This window comes from Electrona antarctica (assembly GCF_951216825.1).
Source record: "Electrona antarctica genome assembly, chromosome: 16".
NCBI lineage: Eukaryota > Metazoa > Chordata > Actinopteri > Myctophiformes > Myctophidae > Electrona > Electrona antarctica.
In genome coordinates, this window is record NC_136797.1 from 3,160,876 (window position 1) to 3,181,044 (window position 20,169).

Below are 20,169 nucleotides of genomic sequence, written 5' to 3' on the forward strand. Positions count from 1 at the left end.
TTTTTCATGTCATGTGAAAGCAGGGAATCATAGCTTCAAATTGATATTGCTTGTTCAGTTTGACCCACCAGTTTTGGAGATATGGCTTATAGAGTAATGTCTGGCAGAGAAACAGGCTTGAAAGGTTCACTTCTGTGGTCTCTAACATTACACCTAGCCACATGTTTAAGCATTTCATATTTACATGTCTTCTGTGGTCTCTAACATTACACCTAGCTAGCCGCGATACTAACACCTAGCCACATGTTTAAGCATTTCATATTTACATGTCTTCTGTGGTCTCTAACATTACACCTAGCCACATGTTTAAGCATTTATTTCACATTTACATGTCTTCTGTGGACTCTAACATTACACCTAGCCACATGTTTAAGCATTTATTACATATTTACATGTCGATTTCAGCTCTCACACTTATTTCAGACATGCTCTAGTATGTGAAGAGTCTGCCTGTGCTATTAACTCATTTTGGAAAAAGATGGCAGGCTTTCAGTCAAATCTGGTCAGTTGTCACATATTTCATATAGATCAGGTCTATTAGCCAGAACCCGGCATCACCCCCAAATAATTCCCCGCCATCACGGGCATCATAACTTTAGGTCCTACTCAATAAAAGCCTTGATAGCATAATAGTTCTAGGAACCATTTGTAAACACAGAGCAGGCTTTAATTCCTCCGAGGTTGAAAGCCTGGTGACGTGAGGTCAGGGTTGAAAGCCTGGTGACGTGAGGTCAGGGTTGAAGTGGTTCATTTTTGACCAGGACTGAAGTGTATTTTATATTTCGCGCCGTTGTGTCGACGAGGTTGGAAAATATACCGCCTTGCTCGTGTACCGTACTTCATACTTATTATGGATGTTAATATCCAGTCAGGAACTGGGAAGGTTTCTACTGTAGGCTCACGATGCACACACTAATTACCTTTATATGTGCCGTGATATTTCTTTGTTAAAATTTTAAGCGTTAAATAAATGGCTCTATATTGTGATAGTAATTAAGTCTGAAAACTCACCTCTTCAGACTCCATCTTAGGCCGCAGCACTCGCCCTCTAGCCTCGACGACCTTACAGGCAAAAAAAATGTAATTTGGATATCATGTTATCATTGTTTTTTTTTTGTGGCTTTCGCCTTTATTTTATATTATTTATGGAGGGACAGACAGTAGGCTGACAGGAAATGGGGAGAGAGATGGGGGGGGGGGGGGAGACATGCAGTAAAGGCCGTCGGGATCGGGAGTCGAACCCGCGGCACACTGCCAGACTGGATTACCAGCCTAGGTGCCTGGACCGCTGAGCCATGGCTCAGGCCCATGTTATCATTGTTATGTAGACAGATGAGGTCATTATTGATTTAATTGGCATCCTATACGAGTGGTTTTCAACCCTTTTATACCACGAAAAGCATCATGAAAACCCCCTAGTAGTTTTAAAGTATGATGAAATGTTGCCTTATATTGGTAGTCTATGGCAGGGGTTCTCAACGTTTTTGGCCGGGGACCCCCGGACATGCTTTGGCAACGTCTCGGGACCCCCGCCCCGCCCCCTCCCGACCCCCAATATAAATTGACTACTACAATAACCTTAAACCATTTTGGGCGGGAACCCCTTTTGGTGTTTTAAGCATTGTTATAATTTAGCTATTGAAAAATAGCAGATCTACAAGCTCATAGCGCGCCACCGAGTGGCGCGCTATGAGCTTGTAGGTCTGCTATTTTTGAAAAATCGTGAAAATAACATTTTTAAAAAAAATATAATTTGGGGACCCCCTAAAATAATTTGGCGACCCCCCAAGGGGTCGCGACCCACGGGTTGAGAACCCCTGGTCTATGGTGTGGTATACAACCTTATATTGGTTGTCTATGGTGTGGTATACAACCTTATATTGGTTGTCTATGGTGTGGTATACAAAAATATAATAATTATATTGGTTGTCTATGGTGGGTTTATACAAAAATGGCCATAACTTTTTTCCGCAATGTTTCTGGCAGAGCAGGCCTCTCATTCTGTGGACCTTAAAGCAGGGGTTCTCAACCCGTGGGTCGCGACCCCTCGGGGGGTCGCCAAATTATTTTAGGGGGTCCCCAAATTATTTTCAAAAAAAAAAAAAAAAAAAAGTTTAATTTTTTTTTCCACGATTTTTCAAAAATAGCAGACCTACAAGCTCATAGCGCGCCACTCGGTGGCGCGCTATGAGCTTGTAGATCTGCTATTTTAAAATAGCTAAATTATAACAATGCTTAAAACACCAAAAGGGGTTCCCGCCCAAAATGGTTTAAGGTTATTGTAGCAGTCAATTTATATTGGGGGTCGGGAGGGGGCGGGGCGGGGGTCCCGAGACGTTGCCAAAGCATTTTCGGGGGTCCCCGGCCAAAAACGTTGAGAACCCCTGCCTTAAAGGACCACTTCACCACTTTTCAACCTATCTTCATATAATATGTCCTCACTAATAATCATGATAAAATGGCACAATTGTTTTCTACTCAGTCTGTGTCTCATAGGAGGGCTGTGGGCAGTTTAGAAACCTGTCCACCAGTGACATCATCGTTAGGCAGATTCTTTTTTAAACAAGTTTCATTTACAAAAATGTTTCAATTTTTATTATCGTGAGAACGATGGCTTCCAATTTTGCGTTGCAACTTTTCAGGACTAGAAAGCCTGCAGTTTCTATTAGCTTGGATTCCCCATCGATGATGTCACTGGTGGACGGGTTTCTGAACTTGCCACAGCCCTCCTATGAGACACAGACCGAGTAGAAAAAAATGGTGGCATTTTATCACGATTATTAGTGAGGACCTATTATATGAAGATAGGTTGAAAAGTGGTGAAGTGGTCCTTTAATGACCAAATTAATAGAAAAAACACAAATAAAAAGTATGTCATGACATCACAGGTTAATCCTTAACCGTTGAGTATTAAAATGTGATTAATCGTGCTGCCCTGAACTCTATTGAAATGATTATTTTCACAATATAGATAAAGAGCTTCAACTTTTTAACAAAAAAAACCTTTGTTTTGACCAGAAATATCACTTACTGTACACTACCTTTAACTCTTTTTTTTAATGCGTTATGTAAATATGTTTATTTTTATTTTATTTTTTTATGTTGTTTGACAGAGCATTTACATCTTTTGAACAGATGGAATAATTCACTGTAATTACAGAACAGATGGAATAATTCACTAATTACAGAACAGATGGAATAATTCACTGTAATTACAGAATGAACAGATGGAATAATTCACTGTCATTACAGAACAGATGGAATAATTCACTGTAATTACAGAATGCATAATAATTCACTGTAATTACAGAACAGATGGAATAATTCACTGTAATTACAGAATGCATAATAATTCACTGTAATTACAGAACAGATGGAATAATTCACTGTAATTACAGAATGCATAATAATTCACTGTAATTACAGAACAGATGGAATAATTCACTGTAATTACAGAATGCATAATAATTCACTGTAATTACAGAATGCATAATAATTCACTGTAATTACAGAATGCATAATAATTCACTGTAATTACAGAATGCATAATAATTCACTGTAATTACAGAATGCATAATAATTCACTGTAATTACAGAATGCATAATAATTCACTGTAATTACAGAATGCATAATAATTCACTGTAATTACAGAACAGATGGAATAATTCACTGTAATTACAGAATGCATAATAATTCACTGTAATTACAGAATGCCAATTCATATTCCGCCAAGAATTTCTGCCGCTGTAGAAACAATGTTTGCAAAAAACCCTGAATCACGTTCGTTAATTATTGCACTTTATAGCAAACAATACGTCGATGCCATTATTGCCCTTTTTGCCTAGCGTGTTTCCTCGCTCGTGGACTCGTGTGCAACTGGCTCGGAGGGTTCATTTTGCATGCTCTGAAATGCAGTGGTGGAAATAAGTACTCTATTGTTTTACTTAAGTAAAAAGTACCAATACTGCAATTTAGAAGCACTTCGTTACAAGTAAGGCTGAGCTCACACCTTTCATGCAATTCTCTGTGCTCGTTGGGTGTTGTGTCATGGCCGCCCAGCGGCCCAATGCATTTCCAATGGAGGTCACATGGTTTGACCCAACATTGTGTTGTGTGAGGGGGAGGGGCGCAGTCGTCCGCCCCTCCCCCTCACACAACACAATGTTGGGTCAAACCATGTGACCTCCATTGGAAATGCATTGGGCCGCTGGGCGGCCATGACACAACACCCAACGAGCACAGAGAATTGCATTAACCGTGTGAGTGCACCCTAAAACTACGGAATTGAAAATGTACTTGAGTAAAAGTACAAAAGTATCGGCATGAAAATGTACTTAAAGTACTAAAAGTACTCATTGAGCAGAATGTGCCATTTCACAAGTTCAAAATGTGTACAAAATCTATTGAAAATAGACAATCTACAAGCTCACAATGCGTCGCAACGCGACGCATTGTGAGCTTGTAGATCGGCTATTTTCAAATGGACGAAATGTATAGGGTTGAAGTGGTTAATGTATGTTTTCTAATCAAAATCAAAATCGCCAAAGTAAGTTGTAACTAAAGTTTTCAAATATTTGTAGTGGAGTAAAAGTACACATTTTGACTCGAGTAAAGTACAAATACCTCAAAATTATACTTAAGTAAAAGTACTTAGTTACTTTCCACCACTGCTGAAATGTGACATTTGTAGCCGAGAAGCTTTAAATCAATATGAATAATGCTAGAGCGGCTTCGTTTTGTCTAAAACATGTCAATAAATGTCTTACAATTCAACCCTTTGTCTTCAATGTGCAATACATCCATCTTCAACCTCTTATACGTAGTCGGGTCGTGGGGGCAACATTAGAGACTTCCTCCTGGGGGATCCCGAGACGTTCCAAGTCCCAGTGAGTCGATGTGTTTCCTCCGAATGCGCCTTGGTCTGCCCCGGGGGTCTCCTCCCAGTGGGACGTGCCTCGAGGACCTCCCTTCGGGCATCCTAACCAGATGCCCGAACCACCTAAGCTGGCTCCTTTCCAGGCGAAGGAGCAGCGAATCTACTCCGAGTCTCTCTCATGTGACTGAACTTCTCACCCTCTTCTAAATCAACTTTTTCCTATTATTTATATCAAGGTCCATTATTTATTCAGCGTTTGGGCCACACGGACCACCATTTGGTGACATTTAGCCTCTCAGACCCAAAACTAAAAGAATATTTTCTTATCGTTGGATACGATTTTGTCCACATTTCCATGCTGTATTGATGTTGGTATCATTAGGAGAGACAACAGGCAAACGTTGATCAAAATAACAATTCTTCCACATTCTCTAGTTGTGTCTTGTAAATTAAGTAAGGCAGGTGATAACGATTTAATTCTTGAGAGCGTAAAATAGAAATTTGGTTTAATTTTACACTCTCAAGAGTTGAAGATCTAATAGGGGTCCATTTGGTTAGCAACTATCAATCATTTAGCTGTGTGGGGACCACCTGGAACCCTCCCTCTCAAGGACCACCGGTGGTCCCCGGACCACTGATTTAGAACACGATACTAAACTAAATATGGTATTCTCTTGGGTTGCCAATTTTGGTCACTACTAAAAATGGATTATTGAAATGTTTGTAAAAAAGATAATCACAATAATGAAATCAAGAGTTAAGCTTTTATTCAGCTTTTTTCCACATTAACAGATTTATATACACACTCAACAAAACAAGTACAAAGATATGATTAGTTATTCTATGTGTGAATCACAGGAGAGGTGAGAGGGGTACGACGTGCAGAAATCCACAGTTGGACCATTCAAATGTAAAAAGCCTATAGTTTCACCCATCCTGGGCGGGAACCCCTTTTGGTGTTAGCATTATGTTATGCTTTAGCTATTGAAAAATAGCAGATCTACAAGCTCAAGCTAGAACTTGGGTAAATTGACCCTATGGGAGCCAACCCAGGGCAAAGCCAGGAGGGGAAAGAGGCGCATTTGATGACATTTAGCCTCTCTCTCAGACCCAAAACTAAAGAATATTTTGTTGTTGGATACGATGTTTTTGTCCACAATTCCATGCTGTATTGATGTTGGTACCATTAGGAGAGACAACAGGCTAACGTTGATGAAAACGACAATTGTTCTGCATTCTCTAATTGTGTAGAGTTCTTGTAAATTAAGAAATGTAGATGTTTAACAATAATTGAACTCTTTGAGAGCGTAAAATGAAACCATTTTACGCTCTCAAAGAGTGAAAGATCCAATAAGGGTCCATTTGGTTACCAACTCTCCATCATGTAGCTGAATGGGGACCAGGTGGAACCCTCAAGGACCACTGGTAGTCCCCGGACTGCTGGTTTAGGGGGTTTAGGGTATCACGTGCGTGCGTTAGCTCTCTCGGCTACTGAAGGGACACACCACACAGACCTGGGCGATGTCGTCGTACTCGTACGTTCTCTTCAGGAAGGTGTCTGTGAGTCGGAGGCCAGAGATACTCTGGAAGAGAGGAGATTATGGTACAGGCTTTAGTTCCAGGAAGTAGAGATACTCTGGAAGAGAGGAGATTATGGTACAGGCTTTAGTTCCAGGAAGTAGAGATACTACAGGCTTTAGTTCCAGGAAGTAGAGATACTCTGGAAGAGAGGAGATTATGGTACAGGCTTTAGTTCCAGGAAGTAGAGATACTACAGGCTTTAGTTCCAGGAAGTAGAGATACTACAGGCTTTAGTTCCAGGAAGTAGAGATACTACAGGCTTTAGTTCCAGGAAGTAGAGATACTCTGGAAGACAGGAGATTATGGTACAGGCTTTAGTTCCAGGAAGTAGAGATACTACAGGCTTTAGTTCAGAGAAGTAGAGATACTACAGGCTTTAGTTCCAGGAAGTAGAGATACTACAGGCTTTAGTTCCAGGAAGTAGAGATACTACAGGCTTTAGTTCCAGGAAGTAGAGATACTACAGGCTTTAGTTCAGAGAAGTAGAGATACTACAGGCTTTAGTTCAGAGAAGTAGAGATACTACAGGCTTTAGTTCAGAGAAGTAGTGATACTACAGGCTTTAGTTCAGAGAAGTAGTGATACTACAGGCTTTAGTTCAGAGAAGTAGAGATACTACAGGCTTTAGTTCAGAGAAGTAGAGATACTACAGGCTTTAGTTCAGATAAGTAGAGATACTACAGGCTTTAGTTCAGAGAAGTAGAGAATGAAAGAGAGGAGATTATGGCACAGGCTTTAGTTCCGTGCCATACTATCGGTTCCGACTGTCATTAGACCGACACCCTTCCCCCGAAACCCTAACCGCACGCAGGGCGCAACGCATGTCGGACCAAACGCATTCTCGGGAGCGACGGGTGATTTCTGCATGTCATCCGCCCTAATTATGTTATATTTTAACTATTGAAAAATAGCATATCTACAAGCTCATAGCGCGGCACCGAGTGCCGCGCTACGAGCTTGTAGGTCTGCTATTTTCGAAAAATCGTGAAAATGAGGCACAAATCTTTGAATATATATTCTTTCAGAGCGCACGTTTTAACTCAAATCTTTGCAAGTTGTGGCAGCGGTGGCCGAACGGATAACGGCGCGGTCTAGATACCGGAAGGTTCCCAGTTCGAATCAGCCGTCCGACACGTTAAAATTACCACCGCTGAAATGCCCTTGAACAAGGCATCAACCACTACGATGAAATGTGTTCTATGAGCAGGGCCTGGCTGGAAACAAGTTCTTGAGCTTAGCCCAGATACCCTGGGTAAATATAGATTTCATTTCATTTCATTTCATTTCATTTCATTTCACCTGGGGGGGGTCCCTGGAACAACATATTTTCAGATGGGGGTCGGCGGCCAATTACATAATTCTGGGGGTCCTTGACATGAAAATGTTTGAGAACCACTGACATAGAAACATGGATTTTTCAGAAAACTGTCATGATTTAGAAGACATTTGTAGAATTGTGCTAAACAATTAAGGTTTGTTGAGGGATTCTAACCTGCAACCCCTGGACTGACGACAGCAGCTTGAGCGGCAGCGACAGGAAGGCGCTGGGGCCGAGCTTCCCCAGCTGTCGGCCCGACACCCCGCACCAGTGGATGGACCTGGTATTACACATCTCCAGGACCAGGTCCATGGTCCGCTCACTGAGAAACACAACGCCACTGTTAATGTATACGTATCACGGTCATGGTACCTGTACCAGAGATCAGTTCCAGACCCACAGGAACGCACCCAGGGTGCTGTCCTGATTCTGGCGAGCCGTCCTGCGTCCGAAACGGTTGAGAAAGGACAGAGTTACCATGTGGAGGTCCCTCTACTGTACTGTACAGTACAGTACTGTACTGTCACTGTACTGTACTGGCACACCCAAAATCACCATATATACAGTTAATATGTGCGTGTGTGTTTGTGTGTGTGTTAGGTTGCGCACAGGTGGTGAAAAACAACAATGCTGTTTTCGTGCTCAGACCCACCCACCCACCCACATAGCTCCGTACGGACATTTTTAAAGCGCAGCTCAAGACCCACTTCTACACTCTTGCTTTTAATTGATCTTTGAATCTTTTGTTATTCATGTCCTCACTGTATTGCATTACTGCTCTTGTTTTTTAATGTTTATGCCTTGCTTTTCTTTTCTTTCTTTCTCCGTTGCTCTGTAAAGCACTTTGAGCTGCATTTCATGTCATGAAAGGTGCTGTACAAATAAAGTTGTATTATTATTATTATTACTCAAAAACAAAAGAGATGTGTTTGGGTGAGCGGTGAGTCTCTTGACCTGCTTACCACCTAAAACTGTATGACGAGGACTTACAGTTACACATTGTCACTGTACCAGTACCACTGTTCATTTACTGCTCATCTCACCGTTTGATTGTTTGATTGATTGAAGAGTTTATTATTAGAGAGAAATGTAAAACAGCAACAGAGTACAGTCAAAGTATCGTGCAATCAATTGGTTCCTTGTTCTGTTCTTTGACTATATAGTAGTGTCTATTTGTACGTCTCTAAATGTTTTGATGAATTGAACAAGGTGGACCCTCTTGTAAACAAGTGTAATGCTTAATTGGGTCGTCCACTCACAGTTAACAGTCTTTGTATTGAGTTTGTGCTTGAAATGTACTGTAATTCTGCAAACTGTTAATAAATATTTCAATCAATGAAACGAAATTGAGATTTAAAGCGTGTGAAGTGAAGGTCTGACCTGCAGTTGGTGATCTTGCAGGTGATGTCGAAGGTTTCCTCTAGGCTGACGGTGTCTGGAATCATCTCCAACGACAGTCTGATGTCCCCGTAGCCAGGAGCCTGTTAGGAGAGGACCACACACACCACACCACACCACACACACACACACACACACACACACACACACACACACACACACACACACACACACACACACACACACACACACACACACACACACACACACACACACACACACACACACACACACACACACACACACACACACACACACACACACACACACACACACACACACACACACACACACACACACACACACACACACACACATTAAATAAGGTCTTCTGATGTCCCCGTAGCTAGGAGCCTGTTAGGACAGGACCGACCACACACACACACACACACACACCACACACACACACACACACACCACACACCACACACACACCACACCACACATTAAATAAGGTCTTCTGATGTCCCCGTAGCTAGGAGCCTGTTAGGACAGGACCACACACACAATCTTATTCAGTTTTAAGGGCCTTTCAAACGTGAAGCGATATAACGCGCCTATAGTTCGTTTTCAATGAGAGCTGCGTCTCTGCGCGGAGCACTGTGGGGAGCAGTCGCGGTGCGACAACGCAAGCGTGTTTACGTGAGCGCGGTGCTGTGAATCTGTTGCGCGCGTGCTCGTTACGCGCACACGCCTGCGACTCACCAGACCTGGATTCCTCACTTCACATTTGCAAGGCCCTTATGTACCATTCTCTGGTTAAATCAGTACCATTCCATTCTCTGGTTAAATAAGTACCATTCCATTCCATTCTCTGGTTAAATAAGTACCATTCTCTGGTTAAATCAGTACCATTCTAAATCAGTACCATTCTCTGGTTAAATCAGTACCATTCTCTGGTTAAATCAGTACCATTCCATTCTCTGGTTAAATCAGTACCATTCTCTGGTTAAATCAGTACCATTCTCTGGTTAAATCAGTACCATTCTCTGGTTAAATCAGTACCATTCTCTGGTTAAATCAGTACCATTCCATTCTCTGGTTAAATCAGTACCGTTCTCTGGTTAAATCAGTACCATTCTCTGGTTAAATCAGTACCATTCTCTGGTTAAATCAGTACCATTCTAAATCAGTACCATTCTCTGGTTAAATCAGTACCATTCTCTGGTTAAATCAGTACCATTCTAAATCAGTACCATTCTCTGGTTAAATCAGTACCATTCTCTGGTTAAATAAGTACCATTCTCTGTAGCTGGCTGGTTAAATCAGTACCATTCTCTGGTTAAATAAGTACCATTCTCTGTAGCTGGCTGGTTAAATAAGTACCATTCTCTGGTTAAATAAGTACCATTCTCTGTAGCTGGCTGGTTAAATAAGTACCATTCTCTGGTTAAATCAGTACCATTCTCTGGTTAAATCAGTACCATTCCATTCTCTGGTTAAATCAGTACCATTCTCTGGTTAAATAAGTACCATTCTCTGGTTAAATAAGTACCATTCTCTGGTTAAATAAGTACCATTCTCTGTAGCTGGCTGGTTAAATCAGTACCATTCTCTGTAGCTGGCTGGTTAAATCAGTACCATTCTCTGGTTAAATAAGTACCATTCTCTGGTTAAATAAGTACCATTCTCTGGTTAAATAAGTACCATTCTCTGTAGCTGGCTGGTTAAATCAGTACCATTCTCTGTAGCTGGCTGGTTAAATCAGTACCATTCTCTGGTTAAATAAGTACCATTCTCTGGTTAAATAAGTACCATTCTCTGGTTAAATCAGTACCATTCTCTGTAGCTGGCTGGTTAAATCAGTACCATTCTCTGTAGCTGGCTGGTTAAATCAGTACCATTCTCTGGTTAAATAAGTACCATTCTCTGGTTAAATAAGTACCATTCTCTGGTTAAATCAGTACCATTCTCTGTAGCTGGCTGGTTAAATCAGTACCATTCTATGTAGCTGGCTGGTTAAATCAGTACCATTCTCTGTAGCTGGCTGGTTACATCAGTACCATTCTCTGGTTAAATCAGTACCATTCTCTGGTTAAATCAGTACCATTCTCTGGTTAAATCAGTACCATTCTCTGGTTAAATCAGTACCATTCTCTGGTTAAATCAGTACCATTCCATTCTCTGGTTAAATCAGTACCATTCTCTGGTTAAATAAGTACCATTCTCTGGTTAAATAAGTACCATTCTCTGGTTAAATAAGTACCATTCTCTGTAGCTGGCTGGTTAAATCAGTACCATTCTCTGTAGCTGGCTGGTTAAATCAGTACCATTCTCTGTAGCTGGCTGGTTAAATCAGTACCATTCTCTGTAGCTGGCTGGTTAAATCAGTACCATTCTCTGTAGCTGGCTGGTTAAATCAGTACCATTCTCTGTAGCTGGCTGGTTAAATCAGTACCATTCTCTGGTTAAATAAGTACCATTCTCTGGTTAAATAAGTACCATTCTCTGGTTAAATCAGTACCATTCTCTGTAGCTGGCTGGTTAAATCAGTACCATTCTCTGTAGCTGGCTGGTTAAATCAGTACCATTCTCTGGTTAAATAAGTACCATTCTCTGGTTAAATAAGTACCATTCTCTGGTTAAATCAGTACCATTCTCTGTAGCTGGCTGGTTAAATCAGTACCATTCTATGTAGCTGGCTGGTTAAATCAGTACCATTCTCTGTAGCTGGCTGGTTACATCAGTACCATTCTCTGGTTAAATCAGTACCATTCTCTGGTTAAATCAGTACCATTCTCTGGTTAAATCAGTACCATTCTCTGGTTAAATCAGTACCATTCTCTGGTTAAATCAGTACCATTCCATTCTCTGGTTAAATCAGTACCATTCTCTGGTTAAATAAGTACCATTCTCTGGTTAAATAAGTACCATTCTCTGGTTAAATAAGTACCATTCTCTGTAGCTGGCTGGTTAAATCAGTACCATTCTCTGTAGCTGGCTGGTTAAATCAGTACCATTCTCTGTAGCTGGCTGGTTAAATAAGTACCATTCTCTGTAGCTGGCTGGTTAAATCAGTACCATTCTCTGGTTAAATCAGTACCATTCTCTGGTTAAATAAGTACCATTCTCTGGTTAAATAAGTACCATTCTCTGGTTAAATCAGTACCATTCTCTGGTTAAATAAGTACCATTCTCTGGTTAAATAAGTACCATTCTCTGTAGCTGGCTGGTTAAATCAGTACCATTCTCTGTAGCTGGCTGGTTAAATCAGTACCATTCTCTGGTTAAATAAGTACCATTCTCTGGTTAAATAAGTACCATTCTCTGGTTAAATCAGTACCATTCTCTGGTTAAATAAGTACCATTCTCTGGTTAAATCAGTACCATTCTCTGGTTAAATCAGTACCATTCTCTGTAGCTGGCTGGTTAAATCAGTACCATTCTATGTAGCTGGCTGGTTAAATCAGTACCATTCTCTGTAGCTGGCTGGTTAAATCAGTACCATTCTCTGTAGCTGGCTGGTTAAATCAGTACCATTCTCTGGTTAAATAAGTACCATTCTCTGTAGCTGGCTGGTTAAATAAGTACCATTCTCTGGTTAAATCAGTACCATTCTCTGGTTAAATCAGTACCATTCTCTGGTTAAATAAGTACCATTCTCTGGTTAAATAAGTACCATTCTCTGTAGCTGGCTGGTTAAATCAGTACCATTCTCTGTAGCTGGCTGGTTAAATCAGTACCATTCTCTGGTTAAATAAGTACCATTCTCTGGTTAAATAAGTACCATTCTCTGGTTAAATCAGTACCATTCTCTGTAGCTGGCTGGTTAAATCAGTACCATTCTATGTAGCTGGCTGGTTAAATCAGTACCATTCTCTGTAGCTGGCTGGTTACATCAGTACCATTCTCTGGTTAAATCAGTACCATTCTCTGGTTAAATCAGTACCATTCTCTGGTTAAATCAGTACCATTCTCTGGTTAAATCAGTACCATTCCATTCTCTGGTTAAATCAGTACCATTCTCTGGTTAAATCAGTACCATTCTCTGGTTAAATCAGTACCATTCTCTGGTTAAATCAGTACCATTCCATTCTCTGGTTAAATCAGTACCATTCTCTGGTTAAATCAGTACCATTCTCTGGTTAAATCAGTACCATTCCATTCTCTGGTTAAATCAGTACCATTCTCTGGTTAAATAAGTACCATTCTCTGGTTAAATAAGTACCATTCTCTGGTTAAATAAGTACCATTCTCTGGTTAAATAAGTACCATTCTCTGTAGCTGGCTGGTTAAATCAGTACCATTCTCTGTAGCTGGCTGGTTAAATCAGTACCATTCTCTGGTTAAATCAGTACCATTCTCTGGTTAAATAAGTACCATTCTCTGGTTAAATAAGTACCATTCTCTGGTTAAATAAGTACCATTCTCTGGTTAAATCAGTACCATTCTCTGGTTAAATAAGTACCATTCTCTGGTTAAATAAGTACCATTCTCTGGTTAAATCAGTACCATTCTCTGGTTAAATAAGTACCATTCTCTGGTTAAATAAGTACCATTCTCTGGTTAAATAAGTACCATTCTCTGTAGCTGGCTGGTTAAATCAGTACCATTCTCTGGTTAAATCAGTACCATTCTCTGGTTAAATAAGTACCATTCTCTGGTTAAATAAGTACCATTCTCTGGTTAAATCAGTACCATTCTCTGGTTAAATAAGTACCATTCTCTGGTTAAATAAGTACCATTCTCTGGTTAAATAAGTACCATTCTCTGTAGCTGGCTGGTTAAATCAGTACCATTCTCTGTAGCTGGCTGGTTAAATCAGTACCATTCTCTGGTTAAATAAGTACCATTCTCTGGTTAAATAAGTACCATTCCATTCTCTGGTTAAATCAGTACCATTCTCTGGTTAAATAAGTACCATTCTCTGGTTAAATAAGTACCATTCTCTGGTTAAATAAGTACCATTCTCTGTAGCTGGCTGGTTAAATCAGTACCATTCTCTGTAGCTGGCTGGTTAAATCAGTACCATTCTCTGGTTAAATAAGTACCATTCTCTGGTTAAATAAGTACCATTCTCTGGTTAAATCAGTACCATTCTCTGGTTAAATAAGTACCATTCTCTGGTTAAATCAGTACCATTCTCTGGTTAAATCAGTACCATTCTCTGTAGCTGGCTGGTTAAATCAGTACCATTCTATGTAGCTGGCTGGTTAAATCAGTACCATTCTCTGTAGCTGGCTGGTTAAATCAGTACCATTCTCTGTAGCTGGCTGGTTAAATCAGTACCATTCTCTGGTTAAATAAGTACCATTCTCTGTAGCTGGCTGGTTAAATCAGTACCATTCTCTGGTTAAATCAGTACCATTCTCTGGTTAAATAAGTACCATTCTCTGGTTAAATAAGTACCATTCTCTGGTTAAATCAGTACCATTCTCTGGTTAAATAAGTACCATTCTCTGGTTAAATCAGTACCTTTCTCTGGTTAAATCAGTACCATTCTCTGTAGCTGGCTGGTTAAATCAGTACCATTCTATGTAGCTGGCTGGTTAAATCAGTACCATTCTCTGTAGCTGGCTGGTTAAATCAGTACCATTCTCTGTAGCTGGCTGGTTAAATCAGTACCATTCTCTGGTTAAATAAGTACCATTCTCTGTAGCTGGCTGGTTAAATCAGTACCATTCTCTGGTTAAATCAGTACCATTCTCTGGTTAAATAAGTACCATTCTCTGGTTAAATAAGTACCATTCTCTGCAGCTGGCTGGTTAAATCAGTACCATTCTCTGTAGCTGGCTGGTTAAATCAGTACCATTCTCTGTAGCTGGCTGGTTAAATCAGTACCATTCTCTGGTTAAATAAGTACCATTCTCTGTAGCTGGCTGGTTAAATCAGTACCATTCTCTGGTTAAATCAGTACCATTCTCTGGTTAAATAAGTACCATTCTCTGGTTAAATAAGTACCATTCTCTGCAGCTGGCTGGTTAAATCAGTACCATTCTCTGTAGCTGGCTGGTTAAATCAGTACCATTCTCTGTAGCTGGCTGGTTAAATCAGTACCATTCTCTGCTTAAATCAGTACCATTCTCTGGTTAAATAAGTACCATTCTCTGGTTAAATAAGTACCATTCTCTGTAGCTGGCTGGTTAAATCAGTACCATTCTCTGTAGCTGGCTGGTTAAATCAGTACCATTCTCTGGTTAAATCAGTACCATTCTCTGGTTAAATAAGTACCATTCTCTGCAGCTGGCTGGTTAAATCAGTACCATTCTCTGCACCTGGCTGGTTAAATCAGAACCATTCTCTGCACCTGGCTGGTTAAAAAGTACCATTCTCTGGTTAAATAAGTACCATTCTCTGCAGCTGGCTGGTTAAATCAGTACCATTCTCTGCAGCTGGCTGGTTAAATCAGTACCATTCTCTGCACCTGGCTGGTTAAATAAGTACCATTCTCTGGTTAAATCAGTACCATTCTCTGCAGCTGGCTGGTCTGCAGGCGTCCTCTCTCTCCCAGGTTGGTCTTCCAGACGATGTCCAGCTTGCCGATGACCGTCACGCCCTTGATGACCCCGGCCTTCTCGGCGAACTCGGGCTTGGGTTTGAGGCAGTAGAGGTACTGGCGCGTGTCCATGGGCTGGAGGTAGGACATCTTACCGAACGTGGACATGCTGAGGACCAGGACATGGAAGAGACCAGTGGTGATTTTGTCGACTAAAAACTAAAACGAACAATGTTCGTCCACTACCTTTTTTTCCACTGACGAAAACTAAATTAACACTAAACTATAACGACTAAAACTAAGACTAAATATATTGACAATTTCGTCAACAGCTAAAAACTAGACTAAAATGTTAGGAAGGGACTAGTGGACAAGAGATCCAGTATAAGTAATTTTACACTTGGTTGCATGCTAAAAATAGCAGATCTACATTATTTTCCTAGCTCAATTCTAACGACACAGATGCGGTCCGGCCCGCCCCGGGGGCGTTCACGTCACGACGGTCGGTTGATGTAGTTACCCTTCTTGTCCAGTGGAGGCCACTGTGTTGAGCTCGGTGACGTTGTACATGATGGAGGGCTCCAACGAGACCTTCTCCATGAACATGGGAGAGGTGGTGATGTTCTGGATCTGGGCCTCCAGGAACACCTCATCAGTCTGAAGGATGGACCACAAGCACAGCGACACAGAACCCGCCGCGCAACCGCAGCACCGTTAGCTAGCTGCTAACCGCAGCACCGTTAGCTAGCTGCTAACCGCAGCACCGTTAGCTCGCTGCCAACTGCAGCACCGTTAGCTAGCTGCTAACCAACCGCAGCACCGTTAGCTAGCTGCTAACCAACCGCAGCACCGTTAGCTAGCTGCTAACCAACCGCAGCACCGTTAGCTAGCTGCTAACCAACCGCAGCACCGTTAGCTAGCTGCTAACCAACCGCAGCACCGTTAGCTAGCTGCTAACCAACCGCAGCACCGTTAGCTAGCTGCTAACCAACCGCAGCACCGTTAGCTAGCTGCTAACCAACCGCAGCACCGTTAGCTAGCTGCTAACCAACCGCAGCACCGTTAGCTAGCTGCTAACCAACCGCAGCACCGTTAGCTAGCTGCTAACCAACCGCAGCACCGTTAGCTAGCTGCTAACCAACCGCAGCACCGTTAGCTAGCTGCTAACCGCAGCACCGTTAGCTAGCTGCTAACCGCAGCACCGTTAGCTAGCTGCTAACCGCAGCACCGTTAGCTAGCTGCTAACCGCAGCACCGTTAGCTAGCTGCTAACCGCAGCACCGTTAGCTAGCTGCTAACCGCAGCACCGTTAGCTAGCTGCTAACCGCAGCACCGTTAGCTAGCTGCTAACCGCAGCACCGTTAGCTAGCTGCTAACAGCAGCACCGTTAGCTAGCTGCTAACCAACCGCAGCACCGTTAGCTAGCTGCTAACCAACCGCAGCACCGTTAGCTAGCTGCTAACCAACCGCAGCACCGTTAGCTAGCTGCTAACCAACCGCAGCACCGTTAGCTAGCTGCTAACCGCAGCACCGTTAGCTAGCTGCTAACCGCAGCACCGTTAGCTAGCTGCTAACCGCAGCACCGTTAGCTAGCTGCTAACAGCAGCACCGTTAGCTAGCTGCTAACAGCAGCACCGTTAGCTAGCTGCTAACCAACCGCAGCACCGTTAGCTAGCTGCTAACCAACCGCAGCACCGTTAGCTAGCTGCTAACCGCAGCACCGTTAGCTAGCTGCTAACCGCAGCACCGTTAGCTAGCTGCTAACCGCAGCACCGTTAGCTAGCTGCTAACCGCAGCACCGTTAGCTAGCTGCTAACCGCAGGACCGTTAGCTAGCTGCTAACCGCAGCACCGTTAGCTAGCTGCTAACAGCAGCACCGTTAGCTAGCTGCTAACAGCAGCACCGTTAGCTAGCTGCTAACCGCAGCACCGTTAGCTAGCTGCTAACCGCAGCACCGTTAGCTAGCTGCTAACCGCAGCACCGTTAGCTAGCTGCTAACCGCAGCACCGTTAGCTAGCTGCTAACAGCAGCACCGTTAGCTAGCTGCTAACAGCAGCACCGTTAGCTAGCTGCTAACAGCAGCACCGTTAGCTAGCTGCTAACAGCAGCACCGTTAGCTAGCTGCTAACAGCAGCACCGTTAGCTAGCTGCTAACAGCAGCACCGTTAGCTAGCTGCTAACAGCAGCACCGTTAGCTAGCTGCTAACAGCAGCACCGTTAGCTAGCTGCTAACAGCAGCACCGTTAGCTAGCTGCTAACCGCAGCACCGTTAGCTAGCTGCTAACAGCAGCACCGTTAGCTAGCTGCTAACCGCAGCACCGTTAGCTAGCTGCTAACCGCAGCACCGTTAGCTAGCTGCTAACAGCAGCACCGTTAGCTAGCTGCTAACCGCAGCACCGTTAGCTAGCTGCTAACAGCAGCACCGTTAGCTAGCTGCTAACCGCAGCACCGTTAGCTAGCTGCTAACCGCAGCACCGTTAGCTAGCTGCTAACAGCAGCACCGTTAGCTAGCTGCTAACCGCAGCACCGTTAGCTAGCTGCTAACAGCAGCAACGTTAGCTAGCTGCTAACCGCAGCACCGTTAGCTAGCTGCTAACACCAGCACCGTTAGCTAGCTGCTAACCGCAGCACCGTTAGCTAGCTGCTAACCGCAGCACTGTTAGCTAGCTCAGTGGTTCCCAAAGTGGGGTCTGGGGGGGGGGGGGTTCCAGGGGGTCCCCAGCTAATATAAAATGGGGGTCTCAGGGATAGAAATGCCATTAAATGGGGGGTCCGTAGACTAATTCATATCAAACTGGGGGTCCTTAAAATTAAACGGGTTGAGAATCACTGCTAGAGCCGTAAAAATCTTCTTATGGGGGTCCGTGGCTCATCTTTTCAAATGGGGGTCCGCTGGGCTAATAGGTGTCAATTTGGGGGTCCTTGACATGAAAAAGGTTGGGAACCACTGAGCTAGCAGCTAACCGCTAACCAACAACCTACAAGGTCAACTGAGTGACACGTTGATAAAAAAAAAGAAAAGGAGCACTTCACCCAATTTCAACCTATCTTCGTGTAATCGGTTCCTCACTAATGCTCATTATAATATTATTATGGCACCATTATCTACCCTGTTTGTGTCCGGGTAGCTCGGTCGGTAGAGCGCCTGCCTTTCGACCGCAAGGTCATCGGTTAGATCCTCGGGCAACCGCCAACTCAGCGTATGAGTAGCTGATGGTAGGTGTTGCGCTCCACCTCAGCACTCCATCTCCCAGAGGTCATTGCAACGGGGATAGACTCCATCTCCCAGAGGTCATTGCAACGGGGATAGACTCCATCTCCCAGAGGTCATTGAAACAGGGATAGACTCCATCTCCCAGAGGTCATTGAAACAGGGATAGACTCCATCTCCCAGAGGTCATTGCAACGGGGATAGACTCCATCTCCCAGAGGTCATTGCAACGGGGATAGACTCCATCTCCCAGAGGTCATTGAAACAGGGATAGACTCCATCTCCCAGAGGTCATTGAAACAGGGATAGACTCCATCTCCCAGAGGTCATTGAAACAGGGATAGACTCCATCTCCCAGAGGTCATTGCAACGGGGATAGACTCCATCTCCCAGAGGTCATTGAAACAGGGATAGACTCCATCTCCCAGAGGTCTAGTGCATTTTAACGGGGATAGACTCCATCTCCCAGAGGTCTAGTGCATTGAAACGAGGATAGACTCCCGCACCCTGGCTGATACCGACAATAAGCCTATCTGACCTACATACTTACTACCCTGCTTGTGTCTCAGAGGGCTGTGGACAGTTCAGAAACCTGTCTACTCACTCTGTGTCTCAGAGGAGGGCTGTGGGGGGTTCAGAAACCTGTCTACTCACTCTGTGTCTCAGAGGAGGGCTGTGGACAGTTCAGAAACCTGTCTACTCACTCTGTGTCTCAGAGGGGGGCTGTGGACGGTTCAGAAACCTGTCTACTCACTCTGTGTCTCAGAGGGGGGCTGTGGACAGTTCAGAAACCTGTCTACCAGTGACATCATCAATGGGGAATCCGAGGTAATGGAAACGGCAGGCTTTCTCTCCAATTATGTCACTGATCTAATGATGATGTCACTGGTATGCAGGTTTCTGAAGCCCTCTTATGAGGAACTGAACAGGATCTGAAGGTGCGGAGAGCACTTGCCTGGAAAGCCTTGCACGGGATGAGGAGAGTGTGGAAATCAGACATGGGAGAAGACCTTAAGAGGCGGCTGTTCTTAGCTACTGTGGAGTCAGTACTGCTGTATGGGGCCGAGACATGGACCCTCACAGTGGAGTCAGTACTGCTGTATGGGGCAGAGACATGGACCCTCACAGTGGAGTCAGTACTGCTGTAAGGGGCAGAGACATGGACCCTCACAGTGGAGTCAGTACTGCTGTAAGGGGCCAAGACATGGACCCTCACAGTGGAGTCAGTACTGCTGTATGGGGCCGAGACATGGACCCTCACAGTGGAGTCAGTACTGCTGTATGGGGCCGAGACATGGACCCTCACAGTGGAGTCAGTACTGCTGTATGGGGCCGAGACATGGAGCCTC

General features: G+C 43.4%; 1 protein-coding gene across 2 annotated transcripts in view; it reads right to left on the bottom strand.

Moving 5' to 3' along the window:
• Nucleotides 1-5,629: 5,629 nt before the first annotated feature.
• trappc13 (trafficking protein particle complex subunit 13) overlaps nt 5,630-20,169 on the bottom strand; it is a 41,352-nt gene continuing 26,812 nt past the window's right edge. For both annotated transcript variants that reach the window (XM_079524692.1, XM_079524691.1), the window contains exons 9-13: nt 16,131-16,267; nt 15,581-15,779; nt 9,157-9,257; nt 7,951-8,098; nt 5,630-6,460 (exon numbers count right to left, since the gene is read on the bottom strand). In XM_079524692.1, coding sequence (XP_079380818.1) covers nt 6,353-6,460; nt 7,951-8,098; nt 9,157-9,257; nt 15,581-15,779; nt 16,131-16,267 — 693 coding nt within the window. In that variant the 3' untranslated portion in view covers nt 5,630-6,352. The remainder of the gene's footprint in view (nt 6,461-7,950; nt 8,099-9,156; nt 9,258-15,580; nt 15,780-16,130; nt 16,268-20,169) is intronic.